The 23,648-nt window shown below is 45.3% G+C and overlaps 1 protein-coding gene across 5 annotated transcripts in view; it reads left to right on the top strand.

The window, feature by feature from the left end:
• Positions 1-1,096: 1,096 nt before the first annotated feature.
• TAF12 (TATA-box binding protein associated factor 12) overlaps positions 1,097-23,648 on the top strand; it is a 34,595-nt gene continuing 12,043 nt past the window's right edge. Inside the window, exons 1-5 of one of the 5 annotated variants that reach the window (XM_053576230.1) lie at positions 1,151-1,222; positions 10,607-10,691; positions 11,215-11,246; positions 11,422-11,673; positions 17,314-17,391. In XM_053576230.1, coding sequence (XP_053432205.1) covers positions 11,229-11,246; positions 11,422-11,673; positions 17,314-17,391 — 348 coding nt within the window. In that variant the 5' untranslated portion in view covers positions 1,151-1,222; positions 10,607-10,691; positions 11,215-11,228. The other 4 variants (XM_053576228.1, XM_053576229.1, XM_053576232.1 and 1 more) reach the window with 4 other exon arrangements.

The raw sequence follows: 23,648 nt of genomic DNA, 5'->3' as shown, positions 1-23,648 counted from the left end.
TAGCTGGGACTACCAGCTATTTTTTTTTTTTTTTTTGTAGAGACAGAGTTTCACTTTATTGCCCTCGGTAGAGTGCCGTGGCGTCACACAGCTCACAGCAACCTCCAACTCCTGGGCTTAGGCGATTCTCCTGCCTCAGCCTCCCGAGTAGCTAGGACTACAGGCGCCGGCCACAACGCCCGGCTAAGCTATTTTTTAATGACAGGGTCTCACTCTTGCTCTGACTGGTCCCAAACACTTGAGCTCAAGCAATCAACCTGCCTTGGCCTCCCATAGTGTTAGAATTACAGGCCCCGCATGGGCCCTGTTTTTGTTTTTGGAGACAAGGTCTTGCTTTGTCATCTGGGCCACAGTGCAGTGGTAACATCATAGTTCACTGTAAACTCAAACTCCTGGTTTCAAGGGATCTTCCTGTCTCAGCCTCCAGAGTACCTGGGACTACAGGCGCACCCCACCACGCCTGGCTTATTTTCTGTCGAGAAAAGGGTCTCACTATTGACCAGGCTCGTTTCTACCTCCTGGCATCAAGTGATCCTCCTACTTTGGCCTCCAGAAGTTCTAGGATTATAGGCGAATGCGCATACTAGTTAGAAACTTGTCTCACAGGTTTCCTAAACGATTAAATGACATCTCGGTGGTAAGGAATTTAGCCCAGTTCCTGGTAGACAGTAGGAGCTCAATTATTATTAATTGCCAATTTACAAGCACAACCGATTTCTTTGGTTCCTCAGGTCCTTTTGCAGCTAACTTCCCTGCTGGGGGTACAACAGGATACCCACGGGGTGATGTGTCCCAGATGATACCCCTGTCCTGACATCACGACAAAGGCACCAACCAAAAATGGCGACCTCGAAACCATCTGAAGATGTCAATTACCAGTCACGAACGCGATAGATACAACAAGCGAAGTCCGAAAAGGGTTCTTAACGCCGGGATAGAAGATGCAGAACTTGCTCACATTGTCAGTCAACCACAAGCTGGAATTAAAGGACCAGCAGAACCGAGCTACAACCCTCTACAGAAACCACGCGTCACACAGCACTCTGCGCCTGCGCAGGCGAGGCGCGCGCCCGCGGGCCGGAAGAGCCGCGCGTTTCCGGGTTGGAGGCGGGGAGCGGTGCCGGAAGTACTCGGGGAGGGCCGCGCAGTCGGACCGGCTGCTGAGACGAACGCTTCATTGGGGCAGTCTCCGCATATCATGGGGAGATAGACGCTGTTGCCTGTGAGTCTTGGGCCCTGGCAGTTGAGGAAGAAGAGCGGGAGGAGGGAGTCAGGACCCAGACCCACAGTGGGTCGATGTTCGAAGAACTAGATTGCGGAGGAGACGGGGCTGTGAGGATCCAGGCTGTCGGGACGGGACTGAGAGGATCAGGCTCGGAGAAGACACGGCTATCGGGACCCGGGCTCCAGACGGGACTTAGGGAACGGGGGCGGATGTGAGTTCTCCCGCATCTGAGGGAAAGCGGGGTGAGAGGAACAGGATTGTGAGGACCCGCACTTAGGAGAGAGTCAGAACGGAACGGGGCGTGAAAACCCCGGCTCCGGAGAGGTAAAGTGGAGCAGCGAGGACCTGGGCTCCTAAGAGGCAGAAACGGGACAGCAGGGACCCAGGTTCCCAAGATTTAGAAACAAGGCAGCGAAGACTTAGGCTCGTGAGGGGCAGAAGCAGGCAGAGACAACTTGAGTTTGGGAGGGGACAGGAGCGGGCAGTGAAGACGGGGGCTGCTGTGGGGATGGGATCTGGGTTTTCAGACTCCAAGGTCCCGAGGGAACAGGGCTCGTAAAAGCGGAGGATCTGAGGGACCACGGCTGTGAGATCGACTGACAGGGGAAAGGAAGAAGGTTTAGAAGAGATGTAGTGATCCTTTTTTTTTTTTTTTTCTTGTGTTCTCTGAAGTCAGAGTGATAAAGGATGTATTCAGGAGAAGACAACTCCTCCTTCACGATGCTCACTTGGCTTTTGGGTGGCTTTTCTTGTGTCAGATTCTTGATCTAGGAAGCCCACATTGGAAGCACCTTCGTTTTCTGCTTCATTCTTGCGAATCGGATGTGAAGTTGGAAACAGTTTGAATTCAGTTATATACTTTAAACCCCATTCCACTCAACCCTGATTGAACACAAATCTCCACATTTCAACTAAAAGAATGTCAGAGGAGGAAGGGCCCCCAGAGATCATCCTTTTAAAACTATTTTACATTTAAGGAGGCTAAGCTCCAAAGAGGGCTTAGGATCATAGTGAGGCTATGATTAATTAGATCATTGTTCAATACAGTACTGTGGTATGCATAGCAAATGAGAGATGTTTGGTTAATACTCCTTGAATACATGCTTCTAGAGTCTTTGCTCTATCTTCAAACTCAGTAGAAAGATTTTTATAGACTCTGATACTTTATTTGGATCTCATTACTATATTGACAGTCGATGCAGTGGATGTCACCAGCAAGAGAACTTTTAAATGAAGCTCAATGTTTTTTATTTATTTTTTAAATAAGCTATTTAGACAGTCCCAAATAAGTAAGTTGTATCCTGTATTTTTAGCACAAGCATTTACTAGGAATGCCTGCATTAAGTACTTGTGGGGAGACTTGGACTAGTCACGTCCCTTCTTCAATATTAATATCTTTTACTGAAACCTGCTCAAACTAACCAGCACATCTTATGCACTTCCAAATATTATATCACTCAATTATCACAGCCCCACAGGTTAGACATTCGTAGTCCCATCGTACAGATAAAGCAGTTTAGAGAGGTTAAGAACATTGCATGAAATCATAGGGTTCTGAGTGACCCAACCCCCATTATGTATCCCTCTAAAACTTTTTTCTACTCTTCTACTTTCTTTTTTTTTTGTAGAGACAGAGTCTCACTTTATGGCCCTCGGTAGAGTGCCGTTGCCTCACACAGCTCACAGTAACCTCCAACTCCTGGGCTTAAGCGATTCTCTTGCCTCAGCCTCCCAAGTAGCTGGGACTACAGGCGCCCGCCACAATGCTCAGCTATTTTTTGGTTGCAGTTCGGCTGGGGCAGGGTCTGAACCCACCACCCTCGGTATATGGGGCCCGTGCCTTACCGACTGAGCCACAGGTGCCGCCCTACTTTATTTTCTTTTTTGAGACAGACTCTCACTATCACACAGGATAGAGTGCCATGGCCTCAGCCTAGCTCATCGCAACCTCAAACTCCTGGGTTCAAGCAGTCCTCCTGCCTCAGCCTCTCGAGTAGCTGGGACTATAGGTGCCCAATACAACACCTGGCTGATGTTTATATTTTTAGTAGAGATGGGGTCTGGATCTTGCTCAGGCAGTCTGGAACTCCTGAGCTCAAGGGATCCTCTTGCTTTGGCCTCCTAGAATTGTAGGATTACAAGCATGAGCCACTATACCTGGCCTTTTTTCCACTTTCCTAAGTGGATTCCTCTCCATGTTTCAATTTGCCCATCAACAAATAGAAGTAATAGTTTTACAAAGCATGTAATTGAATGAAAGCACTTCCCCCACCCTATCCTTTTTTTTTTTTAATTTTTTAAATGAAATTCTATTGTTTATTTTGTTGTTGTTGTTGCTCTTTGGCCAGGGCTGGGTTTGAACCCGCCACCCTGGGTATGTGGGGCCGGCGCCCTACTCACTGAGCCACAGGTGCCACTCCACCCTGTCCTTCTTAAGACTCCTCTTAATATCATGGACTGTATAGGCGGCACCTATGGCTCAGGGGGTAGGGTGCCAGCCCCATATAGCAAGGGTGGCGGGTTTGAGCCCTGCCCCACCCAAACTGCAACATGGAGATGGCCGAGTGTTGTGGCAGGCACCTGTAGTCCCATCTAGTCCGGAAGCTGAGGCCAAGAGAATCAACTAGACCCAGGAGTTGGAGGTTGCTGTGAGCTGTGTGACACCACAGCTCTCTATAGAGGGCGATAGAGTGAGAGACTGTCTCTACAAAAAAAAAATAGCCAGGTGTTGTGGCAGCACCTATAGTCCCAGCTACTTGGGAGGCTGAGGCAAGAGGATCGTTTGAACCAAGAGTTTGAGGTTGCTGTGAGCTAAGACACTACAGCCCTCTACCCAGGGTGACATAGTGAGACTCTGTCTCTAAAAAAAAATTTTTTTAAAGAAAATCTTACCCTGAATTTTGAAGCTGCAAGGGATTTTATATGATTTTTTTTTTTTTTTTGGAGACAGAGTCACTCTGTTGCTCTGACTAGAGTGCAGTGGTGTCATCACAGCTCACTGCAGCCTCAAACTCCTGGGCTCAAGTGATCCTGCTCCTCAGCCTTCCAAATAGCTGGGACTGTAAGCACTTGCTCAGGCTGGTCACAGACTCAGACTACTGAGCACTCAAACTACTGAGCTCAAGTCAGTATCTATCCACCTATCTTGGCCTCCCAGGATGCTAGGATTACTGGTGTCAACCACCCACACCTGGCCTTGCAAGGGCCTTCAGAATTACCCTGTTCCAGCTCCTACTTACAAATGTAGAAACTCTTAGTAAAAGACGGCACCCAGCCCTTTTGATTTGGATTTTCCACAGTACCCCTCATCAGCCTCCTGCTGACCACTTGCTGCCACCATTGATTTTTTCTTTCTTTTTTTTTTTTTTTGTGGTGACAGAGTCTCAAGCCGTTGCCCTGGTTAGAGTGCTATGGTGTCACAGCTCACAGCAACCTCAGACTCCTGGGCCCAAGCGATTCTCTTGCCTCAGCCTCTCTTTTTTTTTTTTTTTTTTGTAGAGACAGAGTCTCACTTTATAGCCCTCAGTAGAGTGCTGTGGCATCACACAGCTCAGAGCAACCTCCAAATCCTAGACTTCAGCGATTCTCTTGCCTCAGCCTCCCGAGTAGCTGGGACCACAGGCACCCGCCACAACGCCCGGCTATTTTTTTGTTGCAGTTTGGCCGGGGCTGGGTTTGAACCCGTCACCCTCGGCATATGGGGCTGGCGCCCTACTCACTGAGCCACAGGCGCCGCCCGATTTTTTTTTTCTTTTTTTAAGAGTTGAGATTTCACTTCCTTGGGCGGTGCCTGTGGTTCAGTGGGTAGGTGCCAGCCCCATATACTGAGGGTGGTAGGTTTGAGCCCAGCCCTGGCCAAATTGCAACAAAAAATACCTGGGTGTTGTGGCAGGTAGTAGTCCCAGCTACTTAGAGGTTGAAGCAAGAGAATTACCTAAGCCCAAGAGTTGGAGGTTGCTGTGAGTTGTGATGCCCCAGCACTCTACCCACGGCGATAAAGTGAGACTCTGTCTCTAAAAAAAAAAAAAAAAGAGAGATTTCACTTTGTTGCCCAGGCTGGAGTATAGTGGCTATTCATAGACATAATCATCTTGTACTATTACCTTAAACTCCTGGGCTTAAGCAATTGTCCTGACTTGGCCTCCTAAGTAGCTGGGACTATAAGCTCTTGCCACTGCACCAAGCAATACACTAGTTTTTATAACTAAGATTTAGAAGAGAGGGGTGTATATGTATGTTATTAGCAGACATTTATTAGTGCTTCTATGTGCCACAGACTCTTCTAAGTACTTGAGATTCCTTAAACCCAGTTAATTGTCACAACAGTTTCAACAGGTATACTTTATTGTTAACTCCATTTTTTCAAATGAAGAAATTGAGAAATAAAGAGATTAAATACCTTGCTCAATACAGCTAATAAATGGCAGAATTGGCACTTGAACGCAGACTTTGCCACTATCATCCAGGTTCTTGACCTACTGTATGTACTGTTCTACCTTTCTGAGAAGTCAAACTAGCCATTCCCAGTATTGACTTCAAACTGGAAAAAAATCCCACATTTCTGTTGCCCTTGAGTCTCACAGACTGCAAATAATTGATTATTTTTGGTTTATTTAGGCTGGAAAATATGAGTTTATATGGATACATCTGGAAGCCAGAAAGGAAAGAAATAGCCAGGTAGAACACCCAGTCATTAAGTGAAATCATGTACCATTAGGCTGATGGTCCTCTTGATTCCAGTATTTTGTTTAAACAATAAATTGCTAAATATTTCAGAGGTAAAAAGATTTAAAAGGGCAGCGCCTGTGGCTCAGTGAGTAGGGTGCTGGCCCCATATACTGAGGGTGGCAGATTCAAACCTGGCCCTGGCCAAACTGCAGCAACAAAAAAAAATAGCTGGGCGTTGTGGCAGGCATCTGTAGTCCCAGCTGCTCGGGAGGCTGAGGCAAGAGAATTGCCTAAGCCCAAGAGCTGGAGGTTGCTGTGAGCTGTGACGTCACAGTACTGTGGGAAGGGTGACATAGTGAGACTGTGTTTCAAAAAAAAAAGTTAAAAATGAAAATAAATGTAACATAGGGATAGAGAGGATAGACTTAGTTATTGAATTGCAAGCCATGTTATCTTGTTTTGATAGAATTATTAAATATTTTCAACTGTTGACCACCAGGGCATGGATTTTCCAGACTTTATAAATCTCATAGCTGGGTGGTGCCTGTGGCTCAGTGAGTAGGGCGCCGGCCCCATATACCGAGGGTGGGGGGTTCAAACCTGGCCCTGGCCAAACTGCAACAAAAAAAATAGCCAGGCATTATGGTGGGCATCTGTAGTCCCAGCTACTCGGGAGGCTGAGGCAAGAGAATCGCCTAATCCCAGGAGTTGCAGATTGCTGTGAGCTGTGACACTACAGCACTCTACGGAGGGTGAGAAAGTGAGTCTCTGTCTCTAAAAAAAATAAAAAATTAAATCTCATAGCACCTAATTTCCACATAGTAGATTCTAGTAAAGGTTAACTTATAATTTTTCTCTCAAACCGTCCAACAGTTAATGCCTATTTTTACACAGTAGTAAATCCCTAATGACATTCTGAGGAAGTGAAAGTTAGAAATTTGAATAGCCCAAAGACAATCATGTTTTATTGCATAATGGAAGTCAAGTTATTTACAGTCATTTCATTCTGTTGTTCCTAATATAAGTATCCACAACTCATTTAAAAGTTGTCAGTAAACAGATAATTTGGATATCAAGTCATTGGCCATTTTGAGCAGGTTATGATGTTTTGTTTTGCTTTTTAAAAATTATTTTAAAATTTACATATAATAAAATTCTTTTAGGTTTATAGTCACAACTCATAGAATATGACAAACATATACTGTCATTTAAGCACACAAGACTCAAGATATATAACACTAGCTCACACCTTTAATCCTAGCACTCTGGGAGGCCAAGGTGGGTAGACTGCTTGAGCTCACAAGTTTGAGACCACCCTGAGCAAGAGTGAGACCCCCATCTTCACTGAAAATAGAAAAAACTAGCCAGGAGCTGGACGCCTGTAGCTCAGCGGCTAGGGCATCAGCCACATACACCAGAGTTGGTGGGTTCAAACCCAGCATGGGCCTGCCAAACAGCAATGACAACTACAATAAAAAAATAGTGGGGCATTGTGGCGGGCACCTGTAGTCCCAGCTACTTGGGAGGCTGAGGCAAGAGAATCGCTTAAGCCCAAGAGTTGGAGGTGGCTGTGAGCTGTGACGCCAGGGAACTCTACCCAGCACAACAGCTTGAGACTCTGTCTCAAAAAAAAAAAAAAAAACTAGCCAGACATTGTATGCATGCCTGTAGTCACAGCTACTTGGGAGCTGAGGCAAGAGGATCACTTGAGCCCAAGAGTTTGAAGTTGCTGTGAGCTATGGTGTCACAACACTCTACCCAGGGGATGAAGTGAGACTATTTCAAAAAACAAAAAACCAGAATACAGAACAGTTTCATCCCCCTCCAGTTTTCTTTCTTTTCTTTTTTTTTTTTTTTTACAGACAGCCTGTCATTAGACTGGAGTGCAGTGTTACTGTGCTCAGTGCAGCCTCAGACTCATGGGCTTCAAAGGTCTTCCTGCCTCAGCCTCCCAGCTAACTACCTAGGACTACAGGTACATGCCACCATGCCTGGCTGATTTTTTTTTTGAGACAGAGCCTCAAGCTTTTGCCCTGGGAAGAGTACTGTGGCAGCACAGCTCACAGCAACCTCCAACTCTTGGGCTTAAGTGATTCTCTTGCCTCTGCCTCCCAAGTAGCTAGGACTGCAGGCGCCCGCCACATCACCTGACTATTTTTTTGTTGCAGCTGTCGTTGTTTGGTGGGACCGGGCTGGATTCGAACCTGCCAGCTCAGCTGTATGTGGCTGGCACCTAAGGCGCTTGAGCCACAGGCACTGAGCCGGCTGATTTATTTTTATAGATACAGGGTCTTGCTGTGTTGCCTAGGCTGGTCTCGAACTCTTGGCCTCAAGTGAGCCTTCTGCTTTGGCACCCTAAAGTACTGGGATTTCAGGCATAGCAACCACACCTGACCTCACTGCCCAAATTTAATCATGCTGCTCCTTTATAGTCAAACTCTCTCCTACCTCAGACCCCTTGGGAACCACTGGTCTGTTCTTCATTCCTATAACTTTGCCTTTTCCAGAATGTCCTATTAATGAAATCATATATCCTTTTGAGTCTTGCTTTTTTCACTTAGGGTAATGCATTTGAGATTCATCCATGTTGTTGCTTTGTATCAGAAGGCCTTCCTTTTTATTTCTGGGGAGTAGTCTGTGGTATGGATGTATCATAGTTTGTTCATCCATTTGCCACTTGAAGGACATCTGGATTGTTTTCAATTTTTGGCAGTTGTGAACAATGTTGCTATAAATAGTCAACATATTTTTGTGTGAATATAAGTTTTTGGTTTTCTAGGGTAAATAACCAGGAGTAGGAGTTGGGGTCATATGATAAATATATGTTCAACTCTATAAGAAACTGCCAAACTGTTTTTCAAAAAGACTGAACCATTATTACTTTTTTTTAGAGACAGAGTCTCACTTTGTCGCCCTCTAGTAGAGTGCCGTAGCGTCATAGCTCACAGCAACCTCCAACTCCTAGGCTTAGGTGATCTTGCCTCAGCCTCTCAAGTAGCTGGGACCACAGGCGCCCATCACAATGCCCGGCTATTTTTTTGTTTCAGTTTGGCCGGGGCTGGGTTTGAACCTGCTGCCCTCAGTATATGGGTCCGGGGCCCTACTCACTGAGCCACAGGCACTGCCCTCCCCACCCAGCCCCTGTAGTTTTTGGCTGGGGCTCGGCTTGAACCCGCCATCCCCGGTATATGGGGCCGTTGCCCTACTCCTTGAGCCACAGGCATAACCCAAGACTGAACCATTTTGCAGTTACACCAGTAATGTACAAAGGATTCCATTACTCTGCATTCTTTCTAGCACCCGTTCTTGTTTTAAAATTTTACCTATTTGGCCAGGCGTGGTAGCTCATTCCTTAAATCCTAGCACTCTGGGAGGTTGAGATGGGCGAATTGCTTGAGCTAAGGAGTTTGAGAGCAGGCTGAGCAAGAATGAGACTCCTTCTCTACTAAAAATAGCTGGATGTTGTAGTAGGGGCCTATAGTCCCAGCTACTTGAGAGGCTGAGGCAAGAGGATCACTTGAGCCTAGGAGTCTGAGGTTGCTGTGAACTAGGCTGAGGCCATGGCACTCTACCCCATGCAACAGAGCAAGACTCTGTCTCAAAAAAGAAAGAAAGAAAGAAAGAAAATAGTGATAATAATAAAACAAACAAGTAATCCTGATACTCTGCTGTCTTTTGGCAAACAAGTCAGCCTTGTTTCTCTTGTTCATTTAACCAAGCGCATAGTTAGTTGCTTTTATTATGGGTAAACCAGGGCCAGGCATGGTGGATCACACCTATAACCCTTGGGAGGCCAAGGTGGGCTGCACATAGTGAGAGCCTGTCTCTACAAAAAATAAGAAAAATAAACCAGGTATAGAGGCATGCACCTGTAGTTCCAGCTGCTTGGGAAGCTGTGATGAGAATCCCTTGAGCCCAGGAATTAGAGGCTGTGGTGAACCATGGTCACTCTGCTGGATGGTAGCCTGAGCAACAGAGTGATACTTTGTCTCAGAAAAAAAGAGTAAACCAGGAGAACATGATTTCTCATATTGGAAAGTTAGTGTGCTGTGCCTGTAATCCTAGCACTCTAGGAGGCCAAGGTGGATGGATTGCTTGAGCTCAGGTGTTCGAGACCAGCCTGAGCAAGAGCAAGACCCTATCTTTATTAAAAGTAAAAAAACTAGCCAACTAGTCCCAGCTACTCAGGAGGCTAAGGCAAGAGGATGGCTTGAGCCCAGGAGTTTGGGGTTGCTGTGAGCTGTGACGCCATGGCATTCTTGCTTGGAGCAGCAAAAGTGAGACTTTGTCTCAAAACAAAAAAGGAAAGTTTGTGTGTTGGGGAGGAACTTGGTAACAGGAGCAAGAATAGAATAGATATAGATACACATTCAAATTGCTAAGCTTTACCAAGTTCTAAAACCCATTCATGTGACTCCTAGAAGTTCAGTTCCCATAATTTTGCTTAACAAAGTATTTTATATGGCTAATTTATCCCTAGTGATAGAACATTGATTTTATAGGAAGAGAGTCTATATGTGCTATAATCAATTACTTTTTAAAGCAATTTATGAAAGAGATGAAGATGTTTTTCTTGACACCCACTAAGGATAAAGAAATACATTTCTTTGCATCAAGTTTGCCTAGATCCTGGTTGGTGAGGATGTGCCAGGTCATGCAACTGAAATGGTTCTGGGGAAAGGATGGTGCTTGATGCCAGTTGTTCATTTACAGGTAGCTTTTGAAAATGGCTGCCTCTCACTTCACCGGGCTCACAGCCGTTGCTGATGTAATTAAAGATCTAGACACTCAAATAGCTGTAAGTAAGCTCCTTGAGGCCAGTGTGGGCAGAAGTTGGGGAATGTGCTTCTGATCCTGATGACACCAAAGCTGATAGCCACAGAGACAACCTCATGGCGCTAAGATTTAGGGATCTCAGCTGCTCCAGGCTGGAGTCTCTGCATGTACTTGCTAATGCTCAGAGAAAAATTGCTCGTGATGATAAAGAGGAGCTTACTTTTAACAATTGCTAGAAATTGTGTTTATTGAACATAGCCCTGACATACACTTAAGCATGTTTTGAAATGCCAGAATGAACAGGTCTGTTTCCCTAATCTTTGTAACTGAGTTTTCAAGTGTGTGATTATGATTTCAAGTGTATGACTTATTTGAAGTTAACATTATTTGATACTTTAAACATAATGCATGTAGTACTTAACTAAGTATTCTGTTTTTACAAAGTCTTCAAAAATGTCTTACTGAATCCAGTTTATTTTTATACATAATATTCCTCATTTTATTTGCTTTCTTCCTTATTTCAATTTGTGGACTATTTCATTTAGCTTTTGGAGAAGAGATGGTTTCTAAATATCAGGTGAGAGCAATAAACATTCTTCATTTCTTCCATTTTTAATGTGTAGGTATTAAATAATCACCATTCAGATATTTTGAAGACCCCTCAAAGTCTGACAGACCTCATATTTTTCTTTCAAAACTCATCCTTTATTACATGTGCTCGTAGAGCTAATTCTTGTCTTTTCCTTCTCCAGTTGATCGGCCTTGGTCCTCACAGCTCCAAAAAGAAGCAGGATCTTGATAAGCTCTATGAGCTGAAGTCCAAAGCACGGCAGATTATGAACCAGTTTGGCCCCTCTGCCCTAATCAACCTCTCCAACTTCTCATCCATAAAACCGGAACCAGCCAGCACCCCTCCACAAGGCTCCATGGCCAATAGCACTACAGTGGTAAAGATACCAGGCACTCCAGGGACAGGAGGTCGTCTTAGCCCCGAAAACAATCAGGTATCATTATTTTATTCTCTGCTGTCTTTAGGTACCTCTATTTTTTTTTTTAGAGACGGAGTCTCACTTTATCACGCTTGGTAGAGTGCCGTAGTGTCACAGCTCACAGCAACCTCCAATTGCTGGGCTGAGGTGATTCATTTGCCTGAGCCTCTCGAGTAGCTGGGACTACAGGCGCCCACCACAACACCCGGCTATTTTTTTGTTGCAGTTTGTCTGGGGCCAGGCTCAAACCCGCCACCTTTGTATATGGGGCTGGCGCCCTACCCACTGAGCCACAGGCGCCACCCCAGGCACCTCTTATGTATTATTTCAGCCACTACTAATGTTTTGAGAGATGTCCATCTCAGATGCTACCTCTTCCTCTCAGCTGAAAAAAAAAAAAGTCTTTTCCTTCCTTTGGAATTCTAACATTCTTTTTGTTGTTGTTATTTTTGTTTTTTTTTAAATATAAATAAAAGGTTTATTTGGGTCAAATTTGAAGATTGCAGCCTCGGAGACAGAGATTCAAGTTGCCTTGAATATTTGCTCCTTTAACATTATTTATTGAATTATCATATATAGGATTTATCATTGTTCAGTGCCAGCAGTTCTCAACCTGTGGGTCATGACCCCTTTGTAACAATGAAAATACATCATGGCTTTAGGAAGGTTGAGAACCAATGGTTTAGTCTATGTTGTATGTGGTTGTGTGTATATACATAAGTATATACATTCATACACACACATACACTTATACAATACTTTCGTATGACAGGTGTTGTATATATATGTTAGCTACATAGTTAGTAAATAAAATAATAAATGGGTTTATTATTCCTATAATAAAAGTACTCTTGCATCTGGTGATTCCCTCTTCTGGGTCATCCAGTTGTTGCCATTATTATTGTCTTCAGTGATTCTAAACCTCTTTTTACCTTTGATCATGATTCTGCCCTCCCAAGCCATAGGAAATAAGTATAATCGCTTGACTATGGGTCTTGTAGGCTGGGTAGACTGGATGAGCTGGCAGTATATCAAGGGAATGGGTGGAGAGATAGCCAGGAGACCAACCTGTGTTGAACATGGAGTCTGCTGAATGAGAGCAGTATTTAAAATTGGATAGCCAGGATTACAGCAAAACATAGTAGGCCTATGCTAGTAAATCTCCATTGGAATTGTTAGGCACTAGACAATCTTTGCAGATATTTAATAGAGGGGTAAGAGTAACACAGTAAAAGTACTATGAGAAGATTAACTTGGAAGTAAGGGGACAAGAAGACTAGGAAAGGCAGTTAAACTAAGAGAAAGCTAATTCTAAGGAATGCAGTAAATCAAGATGCAGCGAGGGCTTGAATTAGGTGATGATGGTAGAAGGAGGAAAATAGATCTCGGACAGCATTAACAAGTATTAATTTAAGGTGGTGCCTGTAGCTCGGTCAGTAGGGCGCCGGCCACATACACCCAGGCTGGCGGGTTTAAACCCAGCCCCAGCCTGCTAAACAACAATGACAACTGCAACAAAAAAATAGCCAGGCATGGACGGTGCCTGTGGCTCAGTGAGTAGGGCACCAGCCCCGTATACCAAGGGTGGTGGGTTCAAACCCGGCCCCGGCCAAACTGCAACAAAAAATAGCTGAGCGTTGTGGTGGGTGCCTGTAGTCCCAGCTACTTGGGAGGCTAAGGCAAGAGAATCACCTAAGCCCAAGAGCTGGAGGTTGCTGTGAGCTGTGACACCCTGCCCAGGGCCACAAGTTGAGACTCTGCCTCAAAAAATAAAATAAAATAAAAAGGTATTAATTTAAAAATTTTTCCTGGGCGGTGCCTGTGGCTCAGTGAGCAGGGCGCCGGCCCCATATGCCGAGGGTGGCGGGTTCATACCCGGCCCCAGCCAAACTGCAACCAAAAAATAGCCGGGCGTTGTGGCGGGCGCCTGTGGTCCCAGCTACTCGGGAGGCTGAGGCAGGAGAATCGCCTAAGCCCAGGAGTTGGAGGTTGCTGTGAGCTGTGTGACGCCACGGCACTCTACCGAGGGCAATAAAGTGAAACTCTGTCTCTACAAAAAAATATATTAAAAAAAAAAAAAAAATTTTTTCCTATTTTATTTATTTCCAGTGCCGTACATACTTATCATAGCAATACACAGAGGATAAATAATCCATAATTCCTTTGGTACCATCCGAAAATAGCCACGGTTCATGTTTACATGTATGAAGCTGGAACATATTCTTCTTAGTAAAGTATCCCAAGAATGGAAGAAAAAGTATCCAATGTACTCAGCCCTACTATGAAACTAATTTATGGCTTTCATATGAAAGCTATAACCCAGTTATAACCTAAGAATATGGGGAAGGGGGAGAGGGGAAGATGGGCGGAGGGGAGGGTGATTGGTGGGATTACACCTACGGTGCATCTTACAAAGGTACGTGTGAAACTTACTAAATGTAGAATATAAATGTCTTTTTTTTTTTTTGTAGAGACAGAGTCTCACCCTATGGCCCTCGGTAGAGTGCCATGGCATCACACAGCTCACAGCAACCTCCAACTCCTGGGCTTAAGCGATTCTCTTGCCTCAGCCTCCCGAGTAGCTGGGACTACAGGCGCCTGCCACAACACCCAGCTATTTTTTTTGGTTGCAGTTCAGCCAGGGCCGGGTTTGAACCCGCCACCCTCGGTATATGGGGCCGGCGCCTTACTGACTGAGCCACAGGAGCCGCCCAGAATATAAATGTCTTAACGCAATAACTAAGAAAATGCCAAAAAGGCTATGTTAACCAGTGTGATGAAAATATGTCAAATGGTACACAAAACCAGTGTATGGTGCCCCATGATTGCATTAACGTACACAGCTATGATTTAATAATAAAAAAAAAATAGCCACGGTTAAGGCTGGGCACAGTGGCTCATGCTTGTAATCCTAACTCTCTGGGAGGCCAAGGCAGGTGGATTGCCTGAGCTCTCAGGTTGGAGACCAACCTGAGCAAGAGCGAGAATCTGTCTCTAGAAAGAGCTGGGTGTCATGCCAGGTGCCTATAGTTCCAGCTACTCGGGAGGCTGAGGCAAGAGAATCGCTTAAGCCCCAGAGTTTGAGTTTACTGTGAGCTGTGACACCATAGTACTCTACCAAGAGCGACATAGTAAGATTCTGTCTCAAAAAAAAAAAAAAAAAAAATAGCCAAGGTTAGAATTTATGTCTTTTCATTTATTTATTATTTTTATCTAAAAGAGACAGGGTCTTGGGCGGTGCCTGTGACTCAAAGGAGTAGGACATCGGCCCCATTACCAGAGGTGGCGGGTTCAAACCCAGCCCCAGCCAAAAACTGCAAAAAAGAGAGAGAGACAGGGTCTCACTGTGTTGCCCAAGCTCTTCACAGGTGCAATTATAGTACATTACCACAGCCTTGAACTCCTGGGCTCAAGTGATCCTCCTGCCTCAGTCTCCTGGGACTGTAGGCATTCTTTTGATCACTTTTTAATGGTATATACAGGGTGAACATATGCAATTTACTATGTTAAACCATCTAAATTGCACACAAACTTTATGTCCATCCTGTATATACAACATGACATACTCTTTTATGAAAGAGTGCTGGGGGTGGGGCGGCGCCTGTGGCTCAGTCGGTAAGGTGCCGGCCCCATATACCGAGGGTGGTGGGTTCAAACCCAGCCCCGGCTGAACTGCAACCAAAAAAATAGCCGGGCGTTGTGGCGGGCACCTGTAGTCCCAGCTACTTGGGAGGCTGAGGCAAGAGAATTGCTTAAGCCCAGGAGTTGGAGGTTGCTGTGAGCTGTGTGAGGCCACGGCACTCTACCAAGGGCCATAAAGTGAGACTCTGTCTCTACAAAAAAAAAAAAGAGTGCTGGGGGTGGCACCTGTGGCTCAGTTGGTAAGGTGCCAGACCCATATACCGAGGGTGGTGGGTTCAAACCCGGCCCCGGCCGAACTGCAACAAAAAAATAGCTGGGTGTTGTGGTGGGCGCCTGTAGTCCCAGCTACTCTGGAGGCTAAGGCAAGAGAATCGCTTAAGCCCAGGAGTTGGATGTTGCTGTGAGCTGTGTGATGCCATGGCACTCTACCGAGGGCCATAAGTGAAACTCTGTCTCTACAAAAAAAAAAAAAAAAAGAAAGAGTGCTGGAAGCTGTACATTTTTATACAATATTCAGTTAGAAATGAACCAATGTTTCCTGTCCTCAGAAAGCTTTTAGCCTATTGAGTCAGAGATAGGCAAATTTGTAAATATGCACAATGATAAAAGAGGGCACAGAGTTCAATAAAGGCTAAAGGAGGAAGTAAGTCATTACTCTCACCTGGATGGGCTAGGCAAGGCATCAGAAAGAGGCACCATGGCTCGGCACCTGTGGCTCAAGTGGCTAAGGCGCCAGCCACATACACCTGAGCTGGCGGGGTTCGAATCCAGCCTGGGCCTGCCAAACAACAATGATGGCTGCAACCAAAAAATAGCTGGGTGTTGTGGCTGGCCCCTATAGTCCCAGCTACTTGGGAGGCAGAGGCAGGAGAATCGCTTGAGCCCAGGAGTTGGAGGTTGCTGTGAGCTGTGATGCTACAGCACTCTACCCAGGGTGACAGCTTGAGGCTCTGTCTCAAAAAAAAAAAGAAAGAGGCACCACGAACTGGGCACTTAGGAAAAAGGGAGGAAGAGTGTGGCCAAAGGCAAGAGGCACAGTATACTTGGTAGTGGTCAGAGAATTGCAAATTGCTTAATGTGGAGGCAAGGTGACACACAGTGAAAAAAAGAGATGAGGCTAAAATAAACTGCCTTACCACTGGATGCTAGTCAGTCTTCCATGCTGCTCTTTCTGCCTTTCCCTAGGCTAGGCGGCTAGGCTACTGCTTCTTTTTTTTTTTCCATAATTTGTTCCTCAAATCACATTCTCTCCCCCAAATTTATTCCCCCATGACTACGATATTTCTGTTTTGAGATTGTAGTCTTAGAGCAGTACAACCAGGGAGGTTGAACTGAACTCTGAACAGTAAAAACTAAGCCTGATAATTTTTTATTTTTTGAGACAAAGTTACTTTGTCACTCAGAGTAGAGTGCTGTGCCATCACAGCTCACAGCAACCTCAAACTCAACAATTCTCTTGCCTCAGCCTCCCAAGTAACTGGTATTACAGGCGCCTACCACAACATCCGGCTATTTTTAGAGACTGGGTCTCAGTCTGGCTTAGGATGGTCTTGAACTCATGAGCTCAGGCAGTCTACCTGCCTCGGCTGGGATTATAGGTGTGAGCCACTGCGCCTGGCCTTTATTTTTTTGAGAAAAAGTCTCACTCTGTTGCCCAGGCTAGAGTGTTGTGGAGTTCAGCCTAGCTCAGAGCAACCTCAACTCTGGGATTCAAGTGATCCTCAACCTTCAGAGTAGCTAGGACTACAGGTATATGCTATGTAGTATGTACAGGTACAATGCCTGGCTAGTTTTTTCTATTTTTAGCAGAGACAGGCATCTTGCTGTTGTTTAGACTGGTTTCCAACTCCTGACCTCAATCCATCCTCTAGCCTGGGCCTCCCAGAGTGCTAGGATTATGGGCCTGAATAATTGCACCCAGCCTAAACACAATAGGTTTTCTTCATGATGGGGTAATGAGTTGTTTTATTTCCTTAATATGTAACTGACAAATTTTCTCTCCTTTAACTTTAGGTATTGACCAAGAAGAAATTACAGGACTTAGTAAGAGAAGTGGATCCTAATGAGCAGCTGGATGAAGATGTGGAGGAGGTAAGGTGAGGTTGGGGATCCCAGAGACTGTGTTCCTGCGTTAGCCTCCCAAGTAGCTAAGGTTATAGGTGTGTGCCATGACACCCAGTTTAATTAAAAAAATTAATTTTGGGGCTCAGTGCCTGTAGCTCAACGGCTAGGGCACCAGCCACATACACTGGGGCTGGCGGGTTCAAACCCGGCTTGGGCCTGCCAAGCAACAATGACAATTACAAAAAAAAAAAAAAAAAAATAGCCAGGTATTATGGCAGGTGCCTGTAGTCCTAGCAGCTTGGGAGGCTGAGGCAAGAGAATCACTTAAGCCCAAGAATTTGAGGTCACTGTGAGCTGTGACGCCACAGCACTCTACTGAGGGTGACATAGTGAGACTGTCTCAAATAAAATAAAAATAAAAACAATTTTCGGCCAGGCATTGTGGCTCACACCTGTAATCCTAGCACTCTGGGAAGCTGACGTGAGTGGATTGCCTGAGCTCAGGATTTTGAGACCAACTTGAGCAAGAGCAACACCCTGTCTCTACTAAAAATTGAAAAATTAGCCAGGTGTGGTGGCAGGTGCCTGTGGTCCCAGCTACTCAGGAGACTAAGGCAAGAAGATGGCTTAAGCCCAAGAATTTGAGATTTTTGTGAGCTATGATGCCATGGCACTCTCTCCAGGGGTTACAGAGTGAGACTCTGTCTCAAGAAAATAAAGAAATAGGGCGGTGCCTGTGGCTCAGTCGGTAAGGCGCTGGCCCCATATACCGAGGGTGGCGGGTTCAAACCCGGCCCGCCAAACTGCAACCAAAAAATAGCTGGGCGTTGTGGTGGGCGCCTGTAGTCCCAGCTACTCGGGAGGCTGAGGCAAGAGAATCGCTTAAGCCCAGGAGTTGGAGGTTGCTGTGAGCTGTGTGATGCCACGGCACTCTACCGAGGGCCAAAAAGTGAGACTCTGTCTCTACAAAAAAAAAAAGAAAATAAAGAAATAATTTTTTGTAGGGCCAGGTTGGTGGGTTTTGCCTGTAATACTAGCACTTTGGGAGGCCAAGATGGGGGAGGATTACTTGAAGTCAGGAGACCACACTGAGCAAGAAGGAGACCCCATCTTTATTAAAATTAGAAAAATTAGCTGGGTGTGGTGGTATGCATCTATAGTCCCAAGTCCTTAGGAGGCTGAGGTGGGAGGATTGCTGGAGCCCCAGAATTTGGTGGCTGTGAGCTAGGCAGAGGCCACAGCATTCTATCCTGGGTGACAGAGTTAGACTCTATTTAAAAAAAAAAAAATTTTTTTTTTTTTACAGTGACGGGGTCTTGCTATGTTGCCCATGCTGGACTCAAACTTCTGGCCTCAACTGATCCTCCCACCTCATCCTCCCAAAGTGCTAGGATTATAAAAGTGAGCTCCTGTGCCCAGCTACTTTTTTTTTTTTAAATCACTAATCAACATCTTACAACTCAACCACCTTAAACAATTTTAGCTGTTTCTTAATAATATTCTTCTATTATTTCTATATGATATACTTAAATAGATACTCTTTGATTTATGCTTTTATAACAGTCTAGTGGCTTCCTATTATAGTAGGTGAGAATTTTGTTAGAGTACTCATATACATGCTATACAACTTTCCTTCATTTTCCACTGTGATTTTATTATTATTATTTTTTTTTTTTTGAGATAAAGTCTCACTTTGTTGCCCTCAGTACAGTGCCATGCCTTTATGGCTCACAGCAACCTCAAACTCTTGGGCTTAGCTTCCCAGTAGCTGGGACTATAGGCGCCTGCCACACCTAGCTACTTTAAGACAGGGTCTCGCTCTAGCTCAGGTTGGTCTCAAACTCCTGAGCTCAGGCAATCCACCCGCCTCAGCTTCCCAGAATGTTCAGATTATAGGTGTGAGCCACCAGGCCTAGCCTTTTTTTTTTTTGAGACAGATTCTCACTCTGTTGTCTAGGTTAGAGTGCTGTGGCATCAGCCCAGCTTACAACCTCAAATTCCTGGGCTCAAGAGATTCCCTTCCCTCAGCCTCTCGAGTAGCTGGAACTACAGGTGCCTGGCTAATTTTTTCTATTTTTAATAGAGACCAAGTCTTACTCTTGCTCAGGTTGGTCTGGAACTCCTGAGCTCAAGTAATCAATCTCCTTGCCTCAGACTCCTAGAGTATTAGGATTATAGGCATGAGCCACTGTGCCCAGCCTTTCAAGTGTGATTTTTTTTTTCCTTTTTGAGACAGTCTGTCTGTCACCCTGGGTAGAGTTCTGTGGTGTCATAGCTCATAGCAACCTCAGATTCTTGGGCTCAAGTAATTCTCTTGCCTCAGCCTCCTGAGTAGCTGGGACAACAGGCTCCCGCCACAACACTGGCTAGTTTTTAGAGATAATGTCTCACTCTTGCTCAGAGTCTCACTCAAACTGGCCTCGAACTCGTGAGCTCAAGTGATCCACTCACCTCAGCCTCCCAGAATGCTAGAATTAACAGGCATGAGCCACCATGGCCAGCCCAACATATTTTCTTGAGGTCAATAATTGACTCCTTTTTATTTGCTTCTTTTTCTTGTGCCATTTTTTTTTTTCTGTGTCCACATCAGCTCTATTATACTTCCATCAAAGTTGTTTCCAAATGAAAAACTAATCTATTGACTTGAGGTTTCTTTTGTCTTTTTACTCTGGATGTTTCATTCCCAGAAACATCCATCCTCTTTTGTTCTGATTAATTTTATGTCACTTGCACAAACTCCTCCTGAGTCTTCCTTCTTCATTCCCTTAGTCAGCTCTCTTGTTTCTAGAATCCCATGTCATCTTGTCATCTTTTTTCTTTTTTTTTTTGAGACAGAGTCTTACTCTCTTTCTCTGGGATGAAGTCCTTGTAGCTTACAGCAGCCTCAAACTCTTGGGCTTGAGCAATCCAGGTTGCTGTAACTACCGGCATGTACCACAACATAGCTAGTTTTTCTATTTTTGGTAGAGACAGGCCTCACTCTAGCTCAGGCTGGTCTCAAACTCCTGAGCTCAAGCAATGCATCAGCCTCTGCCTTCTAGACTGCTAGGATTACAGTGTGAGCCACTGCACCCAACATCACCTCATCTTAATTGACTCCCTTTTTTGTTACTGCCTAACAAAGTATAGATGGAAGGTGAATGTCTGAAAATGTCGACATTGTAACCTCACACTTAATTTTTAGTTTGACTAGATTTAGAATTCCACTTTGGTAATTGTTCCTTTTAATTATAAAGGCATTGTCTTCAAAATTGTAAAGGCCAGTGTCTTCAAAAATTCCCTATTAAGAAATCTTATGCTGGGCGGCGCCTGTGGCTCAGTGAGTAGGGCGCCGGCCCCATATGCCGAGGGTGGCGGGTTCAAACCCAGCCCCGGCCAAACTGCAACCAAAAAATGGCCGGGCGTTGTGGCGGGCGCCTGTAGTCCCAGCTGCTCGGGAGGCTGAGGCAAGAGAATCGCGTAGGCCCAAGAGTTAGAGGTTGCTGTGAGCCGTGTGACGCCACGGCACTCTACCCGAGGGCGGTACAGTGAGACTCTGTCTCTACAAAAAAAAAAAAAAGAAAGAAATCTTATGCTGGGCTTAGTGCTTTAGCTCAGTGGTTATGGCGCCAACCACATACACCGAGGCTGGCAGGTTCAAACCCAGCCCACGTCAGCTAAACAACAATGACGACTGCAACAACAAAAAAATAGCTGTGCATTGTGGCAGGTGCCTGTAGTCCCAGCTACTTGGGAGGCTGAGGCAAGAGAATCGCTTAAGCCCAAGAGTTTGAGGTTGCTGTGAGCTGTGATGCCACAGCACTCTACTGAGGGCGACATAATGATACTCTGTCTCAAAAAAACAAAAAACAAAAAAGGAAAAGAAATTTTATGCTACTTTAAGTTTATAGTTCCTTTAAGATCTTATCTTTTTCTTTTTTTTTTTGGTAGAGACAGAGTCTCACTTTATGACCCTCGGTAGAGTGCCATGGCATCACACCACTCACAGCAACCTCCAACTCCTGGGCTGAAGCGATTCTCTTGCCTCAGCCTCCTGAGTAGCTGGGACTATAGGCGCCCGCCACAACGCCCAGCTATTTTTTGGTTTGCAGTTCAGCCAGGGCCGGGTTTGAACCCACCACCCTCGGTATATGGGGCCGGCGCCTTACCGACTGAGCCACAGGCGCCGCCCAGTACCTTATATTTTATATTCACTATGCTGAGTTCTGGGTGATAGCTTTTATCTAGAAGCTTGGCTACCTTGAGTCTGAGATATTTTTGTACATTAGCTTTAGTTTTTTTTTCTTTTTGCCTTTGTATAGGAATATTTAATGACAGAAAGAAAAGACAGATTACAAAACAGTATAACCTCATTGTTATTTTCATTTGGTTAACTAGAGGGAAAACATTGTCCGTGTGTATGTTGTAATAGCTGTATTAGGATATAATTCATATACCATAAAATTCACCCATTTGGGGGCAGTGCCTGTGGCTCAGTGGGTAGGGTGCCAGCCCCATATACCAAAGGTGGCAGGTTCAAACTGAGCCCTGGCCAAACTGCAACAAAAAAATAGCCAGGCGTTGTGGTGGATGCCTGTAATCCCAGCTACTTGGGAAGCTGAGGCAAGAGAATCGCTGAAGCCCAAGAGCTGGAGGTTGCTGTGAGCTATGATGCCATGGCAGTCTACCCAGGGTGACAGAATGAAGCTCTGTCTCTTAAAAAAAAAAAAAAAATTCACCCATTTGGGATCGACACCCATAGCACAGTGGTTATGGCACCAGCCACATACACCTGGGATGGCAGGTTTGAACCTGGCCTGGGCCTGCTAAACAACAATGACAACCACGACAAAAATAGATGGGGGTTGTAGTGGACATCTTGTGATCTCAGCTACTCGGGCAGCTGAGGCAAGAGAATCGCTTAAGCCCAAGAGTTTGAGGTTGCTGTGAGCTGTGATGCCATGGCACTCTACCAAGGGCAACAGCTTGAGACTTTGTCTCCAAAAAAAAAAAAAAAAGTTGGCTGGGTGCCCATGCTCAGTGGTTAGAGCGTTGGCCCTGTGCACCAGAGGTGGTGGATTGCCCGGGCCTACTAAACAAATAAATAAATACATAAAAAGCTAATTTGAAGCAGAACTGATGGGGTTGGCCCATTTAACAGCCAGCTCTTTGGAGAAAAACGTCCTGATTTGCTGCATTTCATGGTTTCTGTTGGTGTAGATTTTTCCACTGTGCCCTATTTGAAGCTACCAACATGACGTCACTTAATGCAAAATTGAGAAGAGAGGTACATAAGGGGCCTTCATGAGCTGATCTCTGCTGGCTACTGCATGCCACTGGCTTCATTTCAGAATCATTTGTCCATAAGTCACCCTTCCTCTTAGGGGATTCCCTAAATGTCAGTATCTGTAAGTCCCTTTTTTCTTGTTGCCCAGGTTGGAGTTTAGTGACATAATCATAGCTCACTGTATTTAATAATTTACTTTTTTGGGGGGGGGGGCACAGAGCCTCACTTTGTCACCCTTGATAGAATGCGGTGGCATGATACACAGCCCAAACTCTTGGGCTTAAGCGATTCTCTTGCCTCACCTTCCCAAGTAGCCGGGACTACAGGCACCTGCCACAACACCTGGCTATTTTTGGTTGCAGTTGTCATTGTTGTTTAGCAGGCCCAGGCCGGGTTCAAACCCGCCACCCTCCATGTATGTGGCTGGCACCTAGCTGACTGAGCTATGTGTGCTGCCTTTCATGTAGACTTTTATGTTCAGAATTCTGTTCTTGCTTTCACATAATTCAGAAGTAATTGACATTGAAGCAGGAAAAATAGGATTTGGACTCAGAACCCTTGAGATTGAATCCTGGTTCCACTGCTTTCTAGTTACATGGCTAGAGCAAATTGTTTCAGTTTTAGTCTTCCTCTGTAGAATGAGAAATCCTTATCCCATTTTCTTCACATGATTATTATTATTTTTTTTTGAGACACAGTCTCACTATGTTGCCCTCAGTAGAGTGCAGAGTGCCTTGCTGTCACAGCTCACAGCAACCTCCAACTTTTGGGCTTAAGTGATTCTCTTGACTCAGCCTCCCCACTAGCTGGGACTATAGGTGCCTGCCACAATGCCCAGGTATTTTTTGTGGCAGTTGTCACTGTTGTTTAGCAGGCCTAGGCTGGGTTCGAACCTACCAGCCTCAGTGTATATGGCTGGCGCTGTAACCACTGTGCTACAGGGAGCCGAACCAAAATAATGGACTTTTTTTTTTGCAGTTATTGGCCGGGGCCGGGCTTGAACCTGCCATCCCTGGTA

This window comes from Nycticebus coucang, chromosome 22 (assembly GCF_027406575.1).
Source record: "Nycticebus coucang isolate mNycCou1 chromosome 22, mNycCou1.pri, whole genome shotgun sequence".
Taxonomy (NCBI): domain Eukaryota; kingdom Metazoa; phylum Chordata; class Mammalia; order Primates; family Lorisidae; genus Nycticebus; species Nycticebus coucang.
This window is presented reverse-complemented; position numbering and strand designations above follow the sequence as displayed.